Here is a 22,295-nt window from a genome sequence, read left to right as displayed (position 1 = left end):
AGACCAGCATTGGAGGGTGGAATCCCCCCTCCGCGGGGGACCCTCCCCTCCGAAGCCCCGGAGGAAGCCCCTTCTAACCGGATACCACCTGAACTCCCTATGAACCCCGACGTGACCGTTGAGGCGGGCCCTAGCGGAGAGGCCCCCGGGGTAGTGGGAGTCGGCCTCTCCTCTGTGTACGCAGAGATTGAGGCCCTAGATTTGACCCCGGTCACCCAGGGAGGGGATGATTTACTGCCGGCCGGCCTCGATTTGGGCAATCTTACCCCAGGCCCCCTTTCCCCATGTTCCTTCCCCCTGACTGCCTTTCCGGGTGAGCACCCCACAGAAAGTGGTTTACCACCTGATGCCATGGCTGCCACGACCACCCCGGAGCCAGTACTTAGCATTCCTCGGAGCCCCCTCCCTTGCCCCTTAACCCCCGACCCTGCTCGGGAGGCACCTTCTTTCCGCTGCTCGCCTCCTGAAGCCCAGGGCCTTACCTCTGCCCCTGCCCCCACCCCTATTCCGGTTCAGTTTCCCTCCTCCTGCAAGGCTACCGCCGCCCCTGGGATTATTTCTTTTCCGCCTTTTGCAGATTCCCCCCAGGGAGCAGTCTTTACGTTTTCTAGTTGCGACTCCTCCGGAGTTGCACCTTTCCCCCTGCCATCCCCGTCCACCCCAAGGCATGAGATGGAGTTGATAACCCCAGCCTGTCAGACACCCCGTCGGCGGTCCGCACCCTGCCTACCCGCCTTAGCGGACCACGAGGCTGTATCAAGAGCCCCACCAGGGACTGCTCTGGGAATTGTAACCCCACCCCCCCATGAGCTGCAGCATGCACTACGGGAGTTCTTAGAACGATGCCGTGGTGCCCGCGGTAGGGCACAGCTGGCTCTCCAGCAATGGGGGGACTTTGATCGACTCCTTCGGGCCGCGAGAGCCCTTATGAGGGAGGGCAGAGGGCAAGGGAAGAGCGGTGCCGCGGCCTACGAGCGGGCCCGCAGCTTCCGGAGAGATTTACTTACTCACGGGATGGGACACGGGTTGCTACGCGACCCGCCGGGGGCTTTGAGCACCCCCACCAATGAGAACTCCCCACCCCCCCAGCCCTCCGCATGACACCTCTCCTTATTGTAACCCTGAACACCAGGGGCTGTAGGATGGCTCTCCGCAGGTCCCAGGTGCTCTCCTACCTTCGGGAGGGGGGGTACTCTGTGGTTTTCCTGCAGGAGACCCACACGGACCCAACCGCCGAGGATAGGTGGCGGCTGGAGTGGGGGGACGGGGTATACTTCAGCCACTGCACGACTTGGCAAGCTGGAGTGGCGACCCTGTTCTCCCCCACCCTGCGGCCCGAGGTGCTAGGGGTCACTGAGGCCGTGCCGGGCCACTTGTTGCACCTCCGAGTTCGTCTGGAGGGGCTCGTGGTCAATCTTGTTAATATCTATGCCCCGCAAGTGAGTTCACAGCGGCCACAATTCTACCAGCAGGTGTCCGAATTTCTCGACACCCTAGATTCACACGAGTGCCTGATCCTGGGAGGGGACTTTAACACCACCCTCGAGGAACGGGACCGCTCGGGGGCCGAGCCGAGCCCGGCCGCCGCGACCATTCTCCGAGACATAGTCGACTATCACTCCCTAGTGGACGTCTGGCGTGACCATCACCCAGATGATACTTCCACGTTTACCTTTGTTCGGGTGGAGGCCCATCGGTCACACCGCTCTCGGTTAGACCGTATTTACCTATCCCGTCTCCATCTTTCACAGGCCCACTCCTCCACCATTCGGCCGGCCCCTTTTTCCGACCATCATTTGGTTACCGTCACGGTCTCCCTCCGTGCAGAGGGACCGGGGCCGGCTTACTGGCATTTTAACAACAGCCTGTTGGAGGACGAGAGCTTTGTGATGTCCTTCCGGGAGTTTTGGCTGGCCTGGCGGGAGCAGTGGCGTGCCTTTCCCTCGGTGCGGCGCTGGTGGGATTTAGGGAAGGTCCGCACCAAGCTCTTCTGCCGCAACTACACTCGGGGCACCAGCCGACGGAGAAATGCGGCGATAGAGCAGTTGGAACGGGAGGTCTTAGAGCTGGAGAGGCGCCTGGCCGCCAGCCCCGGGGACCCGTCCCTCTGCGGAGCGTGCCGGGAGAAGCGGGAGGAACTTCGAGCCCTCGAGGACCACCGGGCCCGGGGTGCCTTTGTCCGGTCCCGCATCCGCCTCCTTCGGGAGATGGATCGCGGCTCCCGCTTCTTCTACGCCCTGGAGAAAACGAGGGGGGCCAAAAAACACGTCACCTGCCTTCTAGCGGAAGACAGCACCCCCCTCACGGATCCGGAGGAGATGTGTGGGAGGGCCCGTGACTTCTACGCAAACCTTTTCTCCCCGGATCCGACCGATCCTGGCGCTTGCGGGGTGCTCTGGGAGGAACTCCCCACGGTCAGCGTGGGCGACCGAGACCGGCTAGAGCTGCCTCTCACCCTGGCCGAGTTCTCGGAAGCCCTCCGCCGCATGCCCACCAATAAATCTCCGGGCATGGACGGGCTGACCGTGGAGTTTTACCGTGCGTTCTGGGACATCCTTGGCCCAGACCTAGTCACTGTCTGGGCTGAGTCCCTGCAGAGCGGGGTCCTCCCTCTCTCGTGCAGACGAGCGGTGCTCGCCTTGCTGCCGAAGAAGGGGGACCTCCGCGACTTACGAAACTGGCGTCCCCTCTCACTCCTTAGCGCGGATTACAAAATCGTAGCGAAAGCAATCTCGCTGCGGCTAGGGTCCGTGATGGCGGACGTGATTCACCCAGACCAGACCTATACTGTCCCGGGTCGCAGCATTTTTGACAACCTCTTTCTAGTCCGAGACCTTTTGGAACTCGGGCGGAGAGACGGTCTGTCGTTCGCCCTCCTGTCTCTCGATCAGGAGAAGGCTTTCGATAGAGTAGATCATGGATACCTCCTGAGCACCCTGCGGGCGTTTGGATTCGGACCTCAGTTTGTGAGTTTTCTCCGGGTGCTGTACGCCTCCGCGGAGTGTTTGGTTAGGCTCAACTGGACCCTGACCGAACCGGTCAGCTTCGGGCGAGGGGTGCGGCAGGGGTGCCCCCTCTCAGGCCAGCTGTACGCTCTGGCGATCGAGCCTTTCCTCTGTCTCCTCCGCAGGAGGTTGACGGGGTTGGTGCTGCGGGAGCCGGAGCTGCGGCTGGTCCTGTCGGCGTACGCCGATGACGTCCTCCTCGTGGTCCAGGACCCGGGCGACTTGGCGCGAGTGGAGGCATGCCAAGCCATCTATTCAGCAGCCTCCTCCGCCCGAGTCAACTGGGTCAAGAGCTCTGGCTTGGCGGTGGGGGGCTGGCGGCAGGTAAGCTCCCTCCCACCCGCGCTTCAGACCATCCGGTGGAGTGCCGGCCCTCTGCTCTATCTCGGCGTTTACCTTTCTGCCACGCACCCTTCTCCGCCGGAGAACTGGCAAAATTTGGAAGGCGGCGTGATTGAGCGGATCAGGAAATGGACGAGGCTACTCCGATGTCTCTCCCTTCGAGGGAGAGCACTGGTGCTTAACCAACTAGTCCTGTCCACGCTCTGGTACCGGCTCAACACCCTAGCCCCGGCCCCGGGTTTCCTGTCCCACCTCCGGAGATTGATTCTGGAGTTCTTTTGGTCAGGATTGCACTGGGCCCCTGTTGGAGTTCTTCATTTGCCCCTGAAGGAAGGAGGGCAGGGCCTGAAGTGTCTGTACACTCAGGTCCGTGTTTTCCGCCTCCAGGCCCTGCAGAGGCTCCTTTATAGTGCAGGTAGTTCGACGTGGAGCATATTGGCGCATGCCTTCCTACGCCGCTTCCATGGGCTCCGATATGACCGGCAGCTCTTTTATCTTTGTCCGAGAGGTTTTCCGCGAGACCTCTCCGGGCTGCCGGATTTCTACCAGGACCTCCTCCGGACCTGGAAACTGTTTTCAACGACCAGGTCCGTGGCGGCCATCGTGGGGGCAGATCTCCTCACGGAGCCCCTGCTACACAACCCCCAACTTCGTGTGCAGGCGGCGGAGTCCCGCACGGTGCGCCAGAGGTTGGTCCTGGCGGGAGTTACGAGGGTCGGGGACCTCCTGGACTACGACCGGGGAGACTGGCTGGATCCCCCGACGCTCGCTCGACGCATGGGGCTCTCCAGCCTTCGCACCCCCCGGCGCGTGCTTCAGGAGGTGGAGGCCGCTTTGACCCCCGCCGCTCGGGCTTATGTTAGCCGAGCCTTGCGCGAGGGCGCACCCCGCCCATCCTCTACCCCAGGCCCGCCGGACCTTTCCATCGGGCCCCTACCCTGCCGATCCCAACACACCCCTCATCCTTTCACTGCAAGCCGGCTGCATGAACTGCAACCGGTCGGTTTTCAAGTTGCACCACGGCAATATTTATATACACTCACGCTTCATACCCTTCACGCCCGCACCCTGGTGTCCCGCCCCGATACAAAGTGGCGAGATCTCCTACCACCTTTGGAGGGTGAGCAACCTCGGTGGGCCAGCCTGTACTCCACCTTGGTCCCGAGGCCCGTCGGGGACATCAGTTGGCGGCTCCTTCACGGGGCTGTGAGCACGGGCGTGTTTTTGACACGGTTTACTTCCATCCCGGATACTTGTCCTTTTTGTAATGTGAGGGAAACCCTGGCGCATGTCTATTTAGAGTGTGCCAGATTGCAGCCCCTTTTTCGGCTCCTCACAAATCTTCTATTGCGCTTCTGGCTTCATTTTTCTCCCCACCTCTTCATCTACACACTCCCCATCCGTGGCCCCACCAAGTCGCGGGATCTCCTGGTTAACCTCCTCCTAGCTTTGGCTAAAACAGCCATTTATAAGACCAGAGAGCGGAGGTTGGCTCATGAGGCGTCCTGCGATTGTAGGGCCGTTTTCCGATCCTCAGTACATTCACGCATCCGGGCGGAGTTCCTCTGGGCGGCGTCCACCGACTCCCTTGACACCTTCGAGGAGCGGTGGGCGCTGTCCGGGGTTCTCTGCTCGGTGACCCCGTCCGGTTCCCTCCGCCTGACCCTCTGATTGAGGGATGGAGCGAGGGACGCCAGCCACAGCCGTTAGCTGCTGTGAATACCATCATTATTGTCATCTAGGAGGGGTCTTATAATACATGGGTGTACCCCCCTCCCTCCCAACCACCCACCCCACAGCCGTGCCCATCTTGTCGGGCACTCTCAGGAGAGGGAGGGTCGGTGACCCTGGGCGCGGCACTAGGTAACTCGAGGGGGTGGAAGACCACGAGTGTCGAGGAAGCCCCCCCGCTCTAGGCCACCAGGTAACTCAGGAGGGTGGAAGACCACGAGTGTCGAGGAAGCCCCCCCGCTCTGGGCCTGGGCTAACCTGAACACCTCTCCCTCCTGAAAGCTGTTGTGTTATACCTTCTGATTGCGTTGTTTTGTTGCTAAGTTTTTCTTTATCTTTTTGTAATTCCTGTAATTGTTACAAATAAATTTCTTTTCTGTTTCAAAAAAAAAAAAAAAAAAAACCTTCCCTGTTACCAGGGAAAAGGGACCTACTTAAGCTGGGGCTAATATATCTGCCTTCTCTTACTCTCCTGTAGCCATCTGGCCCGACCCTATCACAGGTGTTTAAAGGTGGGTGGCCTTAATCTCTGTCTGAGAGTTACTTTTAGGTGCTACCACAATAGAAATAATAATAATAGCTGTTGTATTTTTTTAGTGCATTTGGTGCACTTGAACTAGAAATGCTGTCCTTCTGTTACCATTAGTGTTGTTATTGTTATTAGTTATTTGTTTTAGGTAATGCCTACAGTGTGCTATGTACTTTCCAAATGCACAAATAAGGTTTTATAACCTAGAAGAGGGTAGATTTTTGAAACAGCACAATAGTACTACCCATCCCTTTCCTCTCAAGATTTCTGTAGATCTTCACCAGTAATGCATTCTGTGGGTTTGGGGGATAGTAACAAATAATTTAATGAATAGGAGAAAACAGCCCAACAAATGAGGGTCAGGTGATCTGCTATGTTCAGTAATTTGGCCTTAACACTTCTATGGCTAATACGAAGCAACTAAGTGAGGAGAATAGATTACAGAATTTAAAGCAGATAGAAGCAGGAGGAGCTCACACCACACCAGCCATGCAGGACGGGGAGTTATGGGAGTCAGTTGCTCCCCACATGCCAAGCTAAGGAGATGAATGGCAGTTCTCCATCTGCCTTTCTAGAAAAGGGGATTCTACATGCCCTTCCTGCTCCCTCTTACTTTAGCCCATGCCTATGTGTTCAGGGAGAAAGAAGTTATTCCTGTTGGGAAGGGGCCACCATTCAAGTCCAGCTGTTATTAGTAGTCTATTGTGTGTGATAATTGTCACCTCTTCATATTGAGCCAGGTGCTGGGTGGATGTAAGTCCCATGTGGCTCTATTGACTTTAAAGGAGCACAACAATTACACCAGCTAAGGATCGAACCTTTAATCATTTAATTATTTAATCATATTAACCAAGCTGTATATAGAGGCCCAGATCCACAAAGGTGCTTAGGTGTCTAAGTCCAAGTTCTAGGCACCATTGCAATCCACAAACCTCTGCTCAGCTGCTGCCTAACCTATAGGTGCCTAAAGTCACTTGGCACCTAAATTTTCACTGAAAAAGTTTCCTAGGCACCTAACTTTTCTACCTATGAGCAAGTGCACTGCTGCCTCACTCTAGGCCTCTGGATGCCTATCTCCTGCTTAACTCCCAATGCTTCCATGAACCAGGGAAAGATAGGGGGAGGAGCACCTATGTCATCCACAGGGCTCAATCCAGTAGGTGCTTTCAGAGGCTGTCTGCTGGCTCAGGTCCCATTCAAAATCTGGTCAGAGAAGGAGTGGTGGTGGTGTCCATCTTATAATGAATAGCCCATGGGTTGGAGCACTCGTGTGGGATGTAGGAGACCAGCTTTCAATTCCCCCTTCTGCTTCTTGGCGAGAGAGGATTTGAACAGGGATCTCCTATACCTGTAAAGAGCGTGCTCTAACTAACAAGCTATGAAATGTTTTGATGTGGGGCCTCCCTCAATCTCTTACTGAAACTGTTCCACTTTGGAGAAATACTTAGTCATTGGAGCAGAGCGATTGGACTCTGGGTCTTCCACCTAATCATCAGGCTATAGAGTCATTATTTCTCCATTATTTATCCAAAATTAAACAACTTCTACAGGTAAGAATGCGGAAGCCTCCACATCAGATTGTCCCATAGCTCAGTGGTTAGAGTGTTCTCCTGAGAACTGTGGGAGATGCCTGTTCAGATTTTTCTCTCTCTGAGCTGGGGTGTGGGGGGAAAATTGAACTTGGGTGTCTCATATCCTGGGTGAGTGCTCTGACCGGAGGGCTAAAAGTTAAAGTGATCACCTCCTCTTCCAGTCATTTTGTGCAGAGTGAGGCAGGCACCTAACTTTCTCACAAGAAATGGCTTATGCACCTAAGCTGCCTGACTCCAGGAGAAGGATTCCTGGTTGGGGATCTCTAGCAGAGATAGGTGCCTCTCTTCAGCCCGGACTTAGGTGCCTAACTCCATGATGTCCCAGTGGCTAGTTTAGGCAGTTCCCAAACTAGTGTGCTAGCTTTTGTGGATTGCATTCTTAGGCCCCTCTCTACCCCATTCATTGCATAGAGAACCTAGACAACTAACTGCAGCTTTATGGATTGCAGTGTTGTTCCTGTGATTTTCTAGACACCTAAAAGTTATGCTCAGTGTGGCAGCACCTAAGTTCCTTTGTGGATCCAGGCCAGAAAAATGAGCTCTTCCCCACTGGCTGAGTTTTAAAGAGAATGGGTCAGATTCACTCTCAGCTAAACATGTTCCAAGCCTATAAATAAGTATGGTCCATTATGTGTAAAATAAAATGTTTGAACTAAATGATATACCTACATATGATATTGATTTGGTTGGTATTCATTGGGCTGTACACTCTCCGTCTGCCTAAGTATCAATATTTTAAGTGCATATTTTGGTAATTTTTAGGGTACGTAACAATATAAGTAAAATCAAGTGTAACAAACTCTGGCATGCATAGAAATTCAGTCATGGGATTTTGTTTAGCAGCTCAAAAATGTTTTGCTACATCTGGAAAAATATTGAACCAGATTTAACACTCAACAAATGCATTGCCAGAAAAGCTGATTTTAGTATCTTTTGGACCGTCAAGAGTGAGTGCTGGAGAATCAAAATAGTAACGTTGATGCAAAGATGTTTAAAAACCTGTATTTGCAAAGGAGGTGAGCAGGGGAGAGGTTTCTAGTCCAGACTTTTTGCTAGAAATGATCATGGTTTTAAATTTATAGTAGCACCTGGATGGCCCAGTCTTGATATGGATGCCACTGGGGTCTACAAAAATATAGGGTGAGATTCTATACTGCTCCCGTAAGAGGCACAGCACAGAACTTTCAGCCTGGGAGAAGGGGGAATAAGGTAGTATGCTGAAGTGGCCCCTGGCATAACTTACACGGCCCTGAGCGGCTAACAGTGTTCCATCAATTTGTTCCCAGCCGCCTCTGGGCAACAGTGCTGCCCACAGTCTCCGCAGCACTACATGCTGTGGCCCTGCCGTTACCACAGCTTCCTGTCCCTGTCCCTATGCCAGGGCTTGAGACGAGGTCTTTGGAGAACAGCCAGCTTCCTCAGTTCCTATACCAGGGAAATTCTCCCCTAGCTGGATCTGGGGCTTTTAGAGCCACTCTGCGCTGCTCTGACCTTTTTACCCAGTGTAAATAGGCCAAAGAGTGGGTGAGAATCTCACCCATAGCGAGAGACCAAACATCTTACAATATAATTAAGACTAGATGCAACAAAATGAAGGGAATAGGGGAGGAAGGATGACGATAACAGTGAAGGAAACGTGATGGCATTATCTATATTAATAGCTGTTTGAAACAATTTTTGTATTTAAATAAATAAATATCAGCAAACATTGCTCCCAGCAGACCAGGACAAGTTAATTCTGGATGAGAATTTACCAGTCTTTGGTTATCTGCTAAGCTGTGAGAAAATACTGAAATCAGCCAGGGAACAATGTAACTAGAAATATTTTTAAGTGCTCTATCGTTAAAATAATCGGTATGCGAGTTAAGCAAACATGTTCAGTTATCAGTCCAGCTCTCAGAATTCCAGCCTCCACAGAACTCCAATCCAAGTCAATCTGGTAGAGTCTCAGGCAATGACATAAAAATAACAAATATTTTGAATAACCCCAAATTAAACTGTTAATGTCTTGTTATGTGTTTCCTTACAGCTGGCTGCATTAGAGAGGCAGATCTTTGACTTTCTTGGCTTCCAGTGGGCTCCTATTCTTGGCAATTTTCTACATATAATAATTGTCATATTGGGTTTGTTTGGAACCATCCAGTTTAGGCCTCGATACATAGTTGTGGTAAGTCTCTCTTATTGACTTTGTGTTCATAGTAGGCTTTAAAACCTCTTAAATTACAAAACATATATTTTATGCTTGAAAACATATGAATGATCCTTTCTGCATTATCTTTTGAGGTCTCCAGTTATCCATCATTTTGAAACTTATGGCCCAGTAAATGAGATCTGGTTTTGAGGTATAGAAAACTATCCAGGGTAGTTAACCTGTAGAACTCACTGCCACAAATATAATTAGGCTTGGCAGAATTCAATTCTTACCTTTTTATAATTTCAAAGGATAATATCTATGTTTATTTTTAAGCATTTTGGTTTTTTATTGATTAAAATGTTCACAGTTATTCAAAATTATGGGGTTTAAGCATTTATTTAATTTTTTGCAGTTACAGGAAATTATGCATGGGCAGACTATGGGGGAATGAGACAACAATTATTTAATGACAGTAGACGTTGAGATTAAAAAAGGTAAAGCATTATAGCCATTAAAACTTGTGACAAATTGTCAACATCACATGTCAAACTATACAAAGGAAATATTCTTAAATCAAACTCTAATAAGGTCTCAGACAGCACTTTTCTTTCTTTGCCTACCTGTAAATTTTGATTATTATTGTTGGACGTATTTTTTCATCACTCTGCGCGTGTGTGGTGAAATCAACGGTTACTGACATTCACTAATAAAAAATCTAATCCTTCCATGCCTAAACACAATTAAGGCCAACATCTTCATAGGATTCAAAAAAGGGATTAAACATTTATATGGATAATGAGAATATCCAGAGTTAGACTAGACTGAAAAAAAAAAACCTGAGGGCTATCAATTGTCATATTTTTAGCCATAAGATAGCCTGTAGCTGACAGGAATTGGGGAAAAAATTATTTATGGGCTAGTTATTTCACAACTATCCAATATATAGTTTCACCTTTCTGTTAAACAACTGGTACTGGCGACTCTTGGATCCAAGATATTAGACTAGATGCACCTCTAGCATGATGCACTATGCAGTTCCTGCATTCCTATGATCACAGAGAACACTGACTCCTGAGATGACTTTCTTCCAGTTGTCTCTAACTTTGCCAATAGCTGTTGTATATTATGGGTCTGATCCTAAACTGGTATAAATTGTCACCAAGGACCTGCCCCTGATGGATGTAACTTGAAGTAAGATATATTACCTCTGAGAAACATACAATCTCAATCCAGCCAGGAATCAAAAATTCCAGTGTTGATTCCTGTAACTTTTTGTTATTTCTAAAAAAAAAAAAAAAAAGGGGGGGGGGGGGCTCCCCTGAGAAAAAAGTGGTCTGAATGTAACATTGAGGTTTTTTATACTCACTTTTGTTAAACTTCATGAACATTTATAAAGAATTTAGAAGGGAGTGATAAAAGTATTAATTTGCACTTTTATCTAACACTTCCATTGGAGAATGGTGCTTTACAGACATGAATGTATTATTCTCCCATTATTTTGCCCATTTAGATGTGAGAAAACTGAGGCACAGAAAGATTAAGGGTATATCTACACATGGAGCTGGGGCGGGGGTGTGTGTGTGTGATTCCCAGCTCGAGGAGATACTTACACTGGCTCAGTGAGAGCTAGAGAGCTACGAGTAGTAGTATAGCCACAGCAGCATGGGCAGTGGCTCCGGCTAGCCACGCAAATACATGCCCACGGGCTCCAGACAGGTCTGTACTCAAGGCAGCTGAGCTAGCCCCTCTTGCCACTCACCACTGCCAGTGCTTCTCAGACTACACTACTATTTTTAGCTTGCTGGCTTGAGCTAGAGTGAGTATGTCCCCTCGAGCTGGGAATCACACCCGCAGCCCTAAGTGTAGACATACCCGTAGTGTCTTGCTCAAAGTTACACAACAGGTCTGGGGGCAGAGGCAGAAATAATCTCCTGAGCCCCCAGTCCCAGCACTAACCATGCATCTTCCCCTGTTAAAACTCTTTCTTTTTGTTCAGCATAAAAGATGAAACGCAGCACATTAACCAACTGTTTCTTTATATTATTTTTAGTGTAAAAGTACATTTTAAAGGCAACATTTATAAAAAGTTGTTTTATCACTAGAGATGCAAAACTCCATAAATAAAAAGGTTTGCATCCTTGCTCTGTCTGATTCATATCAAGGTCTTGAACCTGGGTTTCATAGAATCCTAGAATATCAGGGTTGGAAGGGACCTCAGGAGGTCATCTCTAGTCCAACCCCCTGCTCAAAGCAGGACCAATCCCCAATTTTTGCCCCAGATCCCAAACGGCCCCCTCAAGGATTAAACTCACAACCTTGGGTTTAGCAGGCCAATGCGCAAACCACTGAGCTATCCCTCCCGCAACAATCCAGGAGAGCACTGGGCTATTGGCTAGTGGGGCTCTCTTACTCTCCTCTGCTGGAGCTGGTCCACTTGGTGCAATACTTAAATATTCAGTAGGCTAGCAAGAAACTGATTCTATAGCCTGATGGTATGATATTTACCTGGGATGTGACTGGTACAGGTTCAAGTCCCTGGTACACAGCAAGGTCTTGGACTAGTGTCTCCCATATGCTAGATGAGTGATTGGCTGTGCTGGGATGAGTTGTTCTCTGTCTCTTTGGTTTTGACTGGAAATTCCATTCTAAACTTGAGAAATATACCCAACAAAAGTGTAGTCAAAATGGATACATTTCAGTGAATATTTTCTGTTTTGATGAATCAGCATTTTTGACAAAAAGCTGTTTTGACAAAAAATTCCTGCCCAGCTCTACCCATAAAGCAGTTTGCTTGGACTGTCATTGTCTGTGTGCACTGTGGTATTACTTACTTTATTTACTCAGTCTTTACTCAGACAAAACTACCAGTGAAGTGACAGGCTCAGATCCTTAAATCCTACATAGCCTCCCCCACAAAAGTCCATGCTCCTTCAGAAGCTGTGCTTCCTGGGGCTTTGCCGTTTGCACCTGTCCCCAGATTCCTCAAAGGGATCCACAGTATGGAAGCATGCTTATTGATACAGCTCTGGGTTATATTAACTTGTGATATGTTCCACTGTGAGCTAAGCAAGAGACAGTGAAGGAGTCCAGCCCAAGGGATGATGAGGTTTGCCTGTCAGATTCTAAGATCTGATTATATCACAGTTCAGGGCCATAGGGGTAAAAATGGAGTTTGCTGACAAGCAGACTGGTTATTGGCAACTCAAAATCTGGTTATTGCAAATATATAATAAGGGCCTGATTTTCAAAGATAGCTAGGTGCTTAAAGATGTAGCTAAAGACCTAGTGGGATTTTCTAAAGGGATTTAACCACCTAACTCACTTAGGGACTTCTGAAAATCCCACTAGGAATTTAACGGCATCTTTAGGCACTTTAATGCTTTTGAAAATCTGTCCCTAAGTCCCTTAGGGACAGATATTACATATTAGAACAAGGACTCAACTCAACTGACTTAGCAGAGGAAATATATTGAATCAGGCTTTCGGAGTCATCTTCTCTGATTGACTCAAATCCAGGAGCTGACTTAATCAGATCCAGTCTAACTGGAAAAGCAACCAAATATTTCAGGAAAAAAATGTAGTAGTGTATATTGTGTTCCCTGATGATTTTCACTGCAATTAATTTGCCCTCTATGTCTACCTGATCCTATCTAAGGAAAGAATGTAAAGTATTTAGCATTTCATATCAATTCCTAATAGACACCGATCCATAGTATGTGTGTGTGTATATATATATATATATATATATATATATGTATATGTATATGTATATGTATGTATGTGTGTAGATTTTATTTGTAATATTATTGTATAATATGTTTTCCAGAGGCTTTGAAGGACCTGCTTTGTCCTCAGCATGAGACCTTTAATAGATCAAGCCTTTGTGTGTAAGGGAGGCTGTGACTAGTGCTTTTTCTGTGCCTAGATCATTTACAGTGAAGTTCCCACCCTGCTCCCTCTGTAATGCTCTTCACACGCAAATTTTACATTTACCGTATTGCAGAATTATGAAAGAAATGAATACGTGTGTTAAATGTTTGACTTAACAAAAGCAAGGTAAATCAGAGTGAAGGCTGACACTGCATCTTTTAAAACTCTCAAGTCTGAGTATGACTGCGCATAAATTGTTGTTATTACATGAGTAATTCTTCTCTTCTTCTATCTCAGAAATGCCTCCTAAATAAGTTTAGCTTCAGAGAGTGCCAGATTAGTACTTAACTTAGTCAAGGAAAGGACCAAACAGGAAAATGTGGCTTGCCTCATACTCTGAAGGTTGTAAAACTTGGGCTGAGACTGATCTCCAGCAAGAGCTAATTCCTGCTGAGACCCTTCCTCTGAGAAAACCCTGGCCCTGTCTCTCAGATCTCCACCCTGCTGACTGACACTTGAAACATCTCTGCTGATTGCAATTGTTCTACCAGGTCAGGGAAAGAGCTATTATCTAAGGTGCTGTGGTATTTAATTTAGATGGAATAAATGGGCCCAAAATGTCAGAGGTGTTAACATAACCCAGTCATGGTTCAAACTTAAACAGTTTCAAACAAGGTTCGGGGTTTGGTATACAGAGGCCTCAGCCTGCTTAGTATGATGGCAAACACAACATTAAAATTCTTATTAAAGACACAGAAAAGAGGGGAAAACAGCTAAAGCGTTTGAAATGTAAACTATTAAATCAGGCTTTCATTTTCACTGCCCTCTTTGTTCCCTTTCCTGTTAGCTGGCGAGAGTTTTTAGGAGAAAACCCCTTGCTGGACAATCTTTTAGATGGTCAAAGATGATAATAACTGTCCTTTTTGAGAAAAAGAGAGTAAGTCAGTTGAGATGTGCTGTCCTTGTTGCTGCTGCTGTTAGTGTTTCCTAAAAGATGAAGACGCGCAAAAATGGGGAGAGAAGAACAGCAAAGATAGAAAATGCAGCTCTGGTCCATGCTGCTGACTTTCACTTGCAACCTGCCAGCTGGAAAAACACAGGCACAATACACGGTCTCATCAACCACTCTGAGATCTGGCAAACTTGTACCAGCATCAGGATGTTCAGGGCTTTGCTTTTAGTTGGATCTTTCTGGTCACAAGCTTACAGTAATGCCGCAAAATATACAGTCTTCACCATCTAAGCCAGACTTTTATTAGACAGAAGGCATAAGGAGAGGGATAGAAAGAGAAGAAATAAGGGGGGGGGGCGCGGAAAGGACATATGGATGTGGAGGGGAGAGACAAAGTATCAACATCCCAGTTGGTATTCAGGATTTAGATGGAGCTACTAGAGGTGGTGATGTCATCTGGGTCCTCGGACTGGCCCATTTTGATCAGGACATCTCTCAATATCAAGATGACAAAGGCCTGGGGTCCCAGGAGATGGTAAGGTGGCAGCCATGATGGTGAAATTCACTCCAGTAGCCATTTTTTCTCTGCAAAGTTTCTTTCTTTAAAGACTGAAAAATGGGAGTGGTTGGCAAAATAGCCCATCCCCTCATTATTTGTCCACCAAATTTATCCATTTTCTGAAACACCAGTTTTGGTTTATAGATTTTTCAGGTTCACACTTTTCTTGTTTACCAAGCACGATCTTAACATAACCTTTGAGTTATTTCAGCAGGTCTTTTTGTTTTGATTAATTCAGTCTTTTTGTTTCACTTTTGCATCTTTTCCCATTAACATTTGTTGTTATAGGTTATTGTGTCGTCTTATAAACTTACACTCACTTTTCACAGCTGAGCTCACAATTAGGGTAAATTTGTAGGCCCAGTTATTACAACAGTATCCAGGCCACAGGTCTTTCAGGTCTTTGATCATGAGGACCAATATCCTGAAATGGACCTTGAATTCAACTGGCCCCCAATGTAGTGTTAAGTTTATTAATAATTGTGGCATGTTCTTGTTTCTTTTCCCCATTTGGCAAAGAGGTTGCTACATGCTGCTTCTGGGTGCCCTTCACAATTGGCCCAGCTAACACATGTTGCGGTAGATGCACTATTGCCTTTAAGGCAGCAGTTTTTGCAAAAGGGCATTAGGAGGGTCACAAGATGAGGGGGGAAAGAAAATGTGAGAAAGCTTCTAAGCAAACAGTGTTAGGGACAGTGAAGCAGCATTAACTGCAACTGAAACAACAGAGCACTCTCACAGCATCTGTGGCAACATGCCTTCTCTGGTCACTGGCTCCATGTGGAGGATGCAGGAGCCAATGTGGTGAGATCAGAAAGTGGGGTGGCAGGCACGTGAGGTGGCAGGCCAAATAAAATGATCTAGTGGGCTGGATGTGGTCCCCAGGCCACTAGTTCACCGTTCCTTTCTTTTTCTTTGGTTTGGTGGTCAGGGGAGCCTCTCAAATGGGGGCCCAGTGCAAGTGCACTGAATGCACATTAGTTAATCTGGGCCTGGCTACCCATCCATAGTTTTCAAAGTAGACTATTAAAATGGGGTGTTCATTTGTGCAAAGGCAACCTGAATACTAAGTATCGGGGGTCGCATTAACAGAGGTGAGTGCAAAGGGGATCACACCATAAGAAGGCTTGGGAAACATTGCCTTAACATGATGAAAGCAAGGATCACGTGGCCAGCGCTGCACCTGCAAGAAAAGGCACAATCCCATGGGTTTCCAGGATGGAAGAAGTCATGCCCAGCCATCACTTCTGTGTAATGTTCTGCAAAGGTCTGAGACCCTTAGTGCAACCTAGCCAACCGATGATGAGAGAAAGATGGAATGGAATGACAGCCTTAACTCTGAATATTTTGCTCACCTTAAGTCAAAAAGTTCCATTATTTTAACTCTTTTTTGGTATTAACTTCTAATTTAAATACATCTCAGAAAACAATCCACCGTGTCATTTAGCAGATATAACATTTATGACACTTGAAAACTTTGTGGATGAGATTAATCTGGCCAAAGTTCCCGGTGGGCATCAAAATGAAAAACTGGTTCATAATTTTCTTATATTAGCTCATTTGAAAATTTTTACAAATATTAATTTGCAAAGAACAAAGAAGAACTAAATTTGAATTCTAACCCACAATGTAATATACTAATCACACAGCTGTGACGTTACACCATGGTCCATTTCTCTGTACATTCTTTTCCTTTCTTCACAGAACTCCCCATAGCTAGCAATATTTCTAAGCTGTTAGAATCAATTAATAATGCTAACGGAATACTTGTTAAAGGACATATAAAATTCCATATACATTGATCAAGGAAAAGTAATTCCACACAGAACCTTACAGCTTCAAAATATTTAGGTATTCAAAGCTGCTGTGTGAATATAATACTTTGGTAAATCCTGCACTGACAGTATTCATGTTCTATCATATTGCCTTGTTCTATGATTCCCGCTCATCTCTCATAAATTGAGTTGGGCTCTATCAATACTTGTGATACCTCCAGGGCACACCTAGATGTACGACTCTGTAGTTGCCTCTCTTCCCTTGAATTAGCACTGAGCCAATATGCTGTTCTAGAGTCAGGGACACTGTGTTACCGGAGGTACTGCATTTCAGATGAGATATAAAATTGAATGGCTACCTATGGCCATTTTTCATAAAAACTAAAGTATTAATCTCAGTATCCTAGCCAAATACGAACGCTGGAATGTCCTACCTTTCGGTTGCACGCTTTTTGTCCTAAACTCCTTCGTGGCACTGTACATTGTTAAACGGTTGCTGTGTTTTACTCCAAAAATGGCTGCAATTCACTGGGGGATTAAATGTAATTTCTGTATCAGTTTAAATATGCAAAATGCTTTGAGAACCCTCAGAATGAAAGAAGCTATATAAATGTTCCCTTATTATTATATTCATTTGCACATATTTATAGATATGGGTCTGAGACAGAATTGATATGTATATAATAGCAGAATTTCAAAAGAGAAAAAGAAACAAATTTAAACAAGCAAGTCTCCCTCATGAAATATTTCACACAGAGCTAGTGGCCTATTAGTAAGGTTGCCCGATGTTTCCCATTATACGATCCTATTTGCAGTTGCTTATAACTTTGCCAAATGTTAACTATTTGGGCTGAAATTGTCTGTGATGGGTGTCCACCTCAGGCTGAATTTATTTGGGAAATTTCAAGCAACACATTTCTGGAAATGAAGTTGGGGGAACAGGCTCAGATCTTGCAGGATTTGTCCTGGTAGGAAGTATGAAGCAGCTGTCCCATTACTACTAAATATCAGGTGACATGTTAATGTAGACATGTGCAGTTCTCTAATATGGTTTTAAAAAATGGATTTCCCCTGCCTATTTTGAAATCTGCTTTTGTGAACCATTATGGCTAAACCTGAGTAAGATGCTGGCACATTGGTATTAGCTGCTCTGTGCACCGAAGTACACATCACATCACAACTTGGTTACTGCATACATATACATCAGTTATTGCCTTTGATATAGAGTCTATAGTGATGATAATGACAATATCCCATTTAAGTAAATAATGATGATAAAAAGCCAAAACCTTTACTGCAGATAGACTACAGTAATTTTAACAGTTTTATTGCTGTTTAAATAAAAGGTTAAAAGCAGGCCTCAGGTAGTACACTGATCTTCTCTGTCACATACAGGAGATTGGCCAGGTCTGTTACTCTTACTTTGTACAGTAATTCTCTTCCATTTATGTAATAGATATCCTAAAGACACGTGTACTGTACATTATAACAAATTAAATTTAACGAACTAACCTGTTTTGTGTATAGAAGCCACGGAAGTACAGGGGTCTATGAAAAAGATCAACCCCGTTCATATGAATCTTTTCATTATAGACCTCAGGGAGGAAGAGGAAGAAGGAAACATAATGAAAATTGTACAACAAAGTCAAACTAACTGTACCATTGGAATAGAAAAAGGATCTGGCATATTCGAGATTAGGGTATTGGGTTTTAGAGAGTATATTGAGGCAAAACAAGCATGTTATCCTGAGCAGGTCACAGCAAATTAGACTCTCAAAGCTACTAAGTGCAATTCTCCATTGTAAAGTTTTAAATGTAAAGTGGCAGTGCCATTGCAGCGTCTCATTACACAGTTTAGTTGGGTGTAGCTCCAGCATTGCTTCTTGTGCAATTAACTCTTCATACATAAATGGTTCTAACATTTGGATAGCTAATTGTGCAAAGTTTCACAATACCACATAGGGAAATTGTGCATTCCCATTGTAAACAGCATCTGGATAGTAATAAAAATACTTAGGATGAACAAATTGATTGCCCAGTCATGCAGTGTGCTCTGTGTGAGCAGATCCCTGCACCAGCATGGAGTGCCAGGGACCCCAGAGGAGATCCATGTAGCCTCAGAAGTCCATCTCCCTAGAGCTCATTGTAGGGTCATCGCCTAAGTTTCTTGCTACCTTTAAATTCACAAGGCCAAATTGAACTGTGGTGTAAGTTGGTGCAGTGCCGCTGATTTCAGTGGAATTATACCCGTTCATGCCAGTGCTGAATTTGTTGTGCTGTCTACTTCTTAGCAAATATGAGGAAAAAAACAAAAAACAAAGCGGCCTGTCATGGTCAGTTGAAAATATACCATAGCATCTTGTTAAGATACCTTTTACTGAAAGAAAGTTCATGGAGACTAAGCTCAGCTTTAATTTCACCTGCCTGATGATTTCAAATGACAACCAAATATCAGAGAAACTCAATAGATAAGGTCATATCGTTCATTGGAGCAATTTCTGTTGGTGGAAGGGACAAGCTTGTGAGCTTCACAGAGCTTTTCTTCAGGTCTGGGGACTGGTAAGCTTGTCCCTTTCTCCAATATAAGTTGCTCCAATAAAAAATACTAACTCACCTACCTTGTCTCTCTAATATCCTGGGACCAACATGGCTTCAAAAACACTGCAAATCCACGCATCAGACGAATGGGGCTTCTTGTTTGTTTGTGGGTTTTTTCCTACTTCTTTCCTCTTAACATTTAGCAGGGTATAGCACTTCAGAAACAGACTCCAACGAGAGACTGCTGAATTGGAATTAATTTGCAAACTGGACACCATTAAATTAGGCTTGAATAAAGACTGGGAGTGGATGTGTCATTACACAAAGTAAAACTATTTCCCCATGTTTGTTTTTCCCACCTACTGTTCCTCACACGTTCTTGGAAACTGCTGGAAATGACCCAGCTTGATTATCCCTACAAAAGGTTTTTTTCTCTCCGGCTGGTAATAGCTCACCTTAACTGATCCCTCTTGTTATAGTGTGTATAACACCCATTTTTTCATGTTCTCTATGTGTGTGTGTGTGTATATATATATATATATATCTTCCTACTGTATTTTCCACTGCATGCATCTGATGAAATAGGTTTTAGCCCACGAAAGCTAATGCTCAAATAAATTTGTTAGTCGCTAAGGTGCCACAAGTACTCCTGTTCTTTTTGTACAGTTCTGGGATTTCCAGCAACAGAGCTGAATAATGATATACACATGAGTCAAAAATGCATAAAAAACAGTGATCAAGTCAGCATTCTGGAATTAACTGGTATCAGTAGGCTAGTCTAACATCATAAACATAAATCTGATTTTTATTGGTATGTATTTAGAGCAGGAGAGAATATTGGATTTATAATTTGTTATGGTTCTTAGGGGACTTGAGCCAGGAGAACTCTGTTTCTGGACTCTCCCTGTTTGTTGGTTCTTAGAATAACTATATTTATTGATATATTTTCTAAAAAAAGTATTGAGCTGCTCAGTATAAAGCCTTTCCATCTTCACATTTTATTTTTCTTTCTTTTTTGCTGTCATCTGGCTTTTTGTCTAGTACACGGTGTGGACTGCCCTCTGGGTCACCTGGAATGTTTTCATTATCTGCTTCTATTTGGAAGTAGGCGGGCTTTCTAAGGTAGGTCCCTTATAATTCTTGAGGGTTGTGGGGGAGCAAATGATTGTACTTTGATAGCAACAATGCTAGAGTGTTCTAAATTACTAGATCCAGGAGAAAAATTAGTGTGCTCTTTTTACATGTAATCAGAGCTTCAAAGGTTGTTTTTTTTCTAGCTAGAACTCCAGTATATCAACTTGTCTGTAGTAGTAAATAATCATAGGTTGGAAATAAGTAAATGTAAGTAAACGGAACATCTGTGTCTCTCTAAAGTAAAGCTTGCTGCTGAATCCACTTTATCAGGTTGACGGTTATTTTGTTAAAAAAACATACAATATCTCTTTAGCAGATGCTTTGAATGAGTACATGAAATATGGTCCTGAATGTTCTGGGGCTGGTTTGGAAGCAGATAAAGACATTGATTAACAAGGTTAATGCGACAACTTGTTGAGCAAATTGGTCTCAGTGTAAAAATTCTAATTCAGTAAAACAAAATTGCACAAGAAAAGATGACATTTTTGCATGAGTCAAGCTTCCCTTTACTGTGTACTCAGTATTTTAGTTTGATGAGTCCTTTTTCAAAGTCCTAATTAGAGCAGAAGTGTTTGCTGGAACCATCAATGTACATATTACTTTCATACCATGTAGCACTTATGTTGATATGGTTTATAGTTAACCACATTGTATCCACAGTGACTTCTGTACAACATCCTCTGATTTTCATCCTAGCATAACAAACTCAACAAAATCAATTTATTTGCCATATTCATATGAACATGATCTAGAACACTTTTTCATGCTGTAACCCATTAACACAAAGGAAAAACATTCTTAGAATTAGTGTGGCTACTAACATTCTCAGACTTGGCAATATTAAGTACATGGCTGTGAATTCATACTATTATCTTATAAAAGTATAAACTTCAACTGGCTAACATGAGATCATTTGTGGTTTAGATCCTTTATTATTAGTCAGGAAAAGCCATCATAGTATTTGTCAAACAAAAGATCTGGTGAAGTCCATTTTATAACAAAGAAAACGTAATTTAATCACGCAGTAAGATATCCATTGAAAATTTGCTTCAGTATATCCAGCGATGGGCTTCTCTTTGTTTGTTGATTAAACTTTTAAATTAGAAGCTGTAGCTATTCTTCTCCCATCTGCAAATACGCTTTCTTTCTAAAAGAGATGCTGCAGCTCAACCAGGAGTTTCGGGGTTGATGCAGGAATTACTGGGCTGATGCTATGCAAAAGGTCAGACTAGATGTTGATACTGATCCTTTAAAATCCATGAATCTATGAAATGAATATAGACATCACACATAATATCCCACAAGAATGACAGACTGGTAATAAATCACCAATATAATTTTTCTTTACTACTTAGACTTTAGCATTAAAGTGACCACAAGTTAAGAAAAGTTTATTTTTATATCAGTTGTGTGATGACCTTCGCTGCTACTTTTTACCAATTGCCTAGAAAACAAAAGTGTATTACGAAGAATTTTAATACTCTAAAGTCTGATCCTTAGCTCCTCAAAATCAATAGTAGTCTTTCCATTGACTTCAGTGACCTTTTGATCAGGTCCTTAGTGATGGTTGTGTTAAAAACAGCATATGTGAATTAAAAACATTAGCCATTCAGTTTCATCATTGTACTCCAATTTTGGGTGGTCTTACTAACAGTGTATGATAAATCACAGTGTAGTGGAATAATATCACAATTTTACTACTCAAAGGATTTAAAAAAATATTATTTTAAATTCTTGCTACTTAGGCTAACTTTCTATGTCTGTTAGAATTCTTACATCATGGTCTAGAACTATTAGAATTTCAGAAGTTGTTTTAGAACAAAGAGATGTGGAACATATTTTCCCTATTACAGTCAGTTGGGGTTTCACAGTGGACTTCAATGAGAGCAATATCTGGCTCCAACTTTGCAATACAGTAAATTAATATAGTGAGGGAATTCATATTCTCCAGTGAGCTCAGCATTCATGGCACACTCCCTGTCAGTACCTGCCCTGGGCCGGGGAAGCTACTGATTCAACCAGCAGACCAAATTCGGTGATGAATCCTGGTCACATGCCACCTGAGGCACATTGCACATATGCTAAAAAGAATGATAAAACAATCAAACCTTTCCAAATTTGCAGACAGTTCTGT

General features: G+C 44.8%; 1 protein-coding gene across 5 annotated transcripts in view; it reads left to right on the top strand.

Annotated features, from left to right (window-relative positions):
- The window catches only part of NKAIN3 (sodium/potassium transporting ATPase interacting 3), a 514,014-nt gene that overhangs the window by 224,949 nt on the left and 266,770 nt on the right, over positions 1–22,295 (top strand). For all 5 annotated transcript variants that reach the window (XM_037892542.2, XM_037892541.2, XM_043539579.1 and 2 more), the window contains exons 2-3: positions 9,229–9,366; positions 20,069–20,149. In XM_037892542.2, coding sequence (XP_037748470.1) covers positions 9,229–9,366; positions 20,069–20,149 — 219 coding nt within the window. The remainder of the gene's footprint in view (positions 1–9,228; positions 9,367–20,068; positions 20,150–22,295) is intronic.

Source organism: Chelonia mydas, chromosome 2 (assembly GCF_015237465.2).
Source record: "Chelonia mydas isolate rCheMyd1 chromosome 2, rCheMyd1.pri.v2, whole genome shotgun sequence".
Taxonomy (NCBI): domain Eukaryota; kingdom Metazoa; phylum Chordata; order Testudines; family Cheloniidae; genus Chelonia; species Chelonia mydas.
The sequence above is the reverse complement of the archived record's forward strand: the minus strand, read 5'-3'. Positions and strand labels throughout refer to the sequence as shown.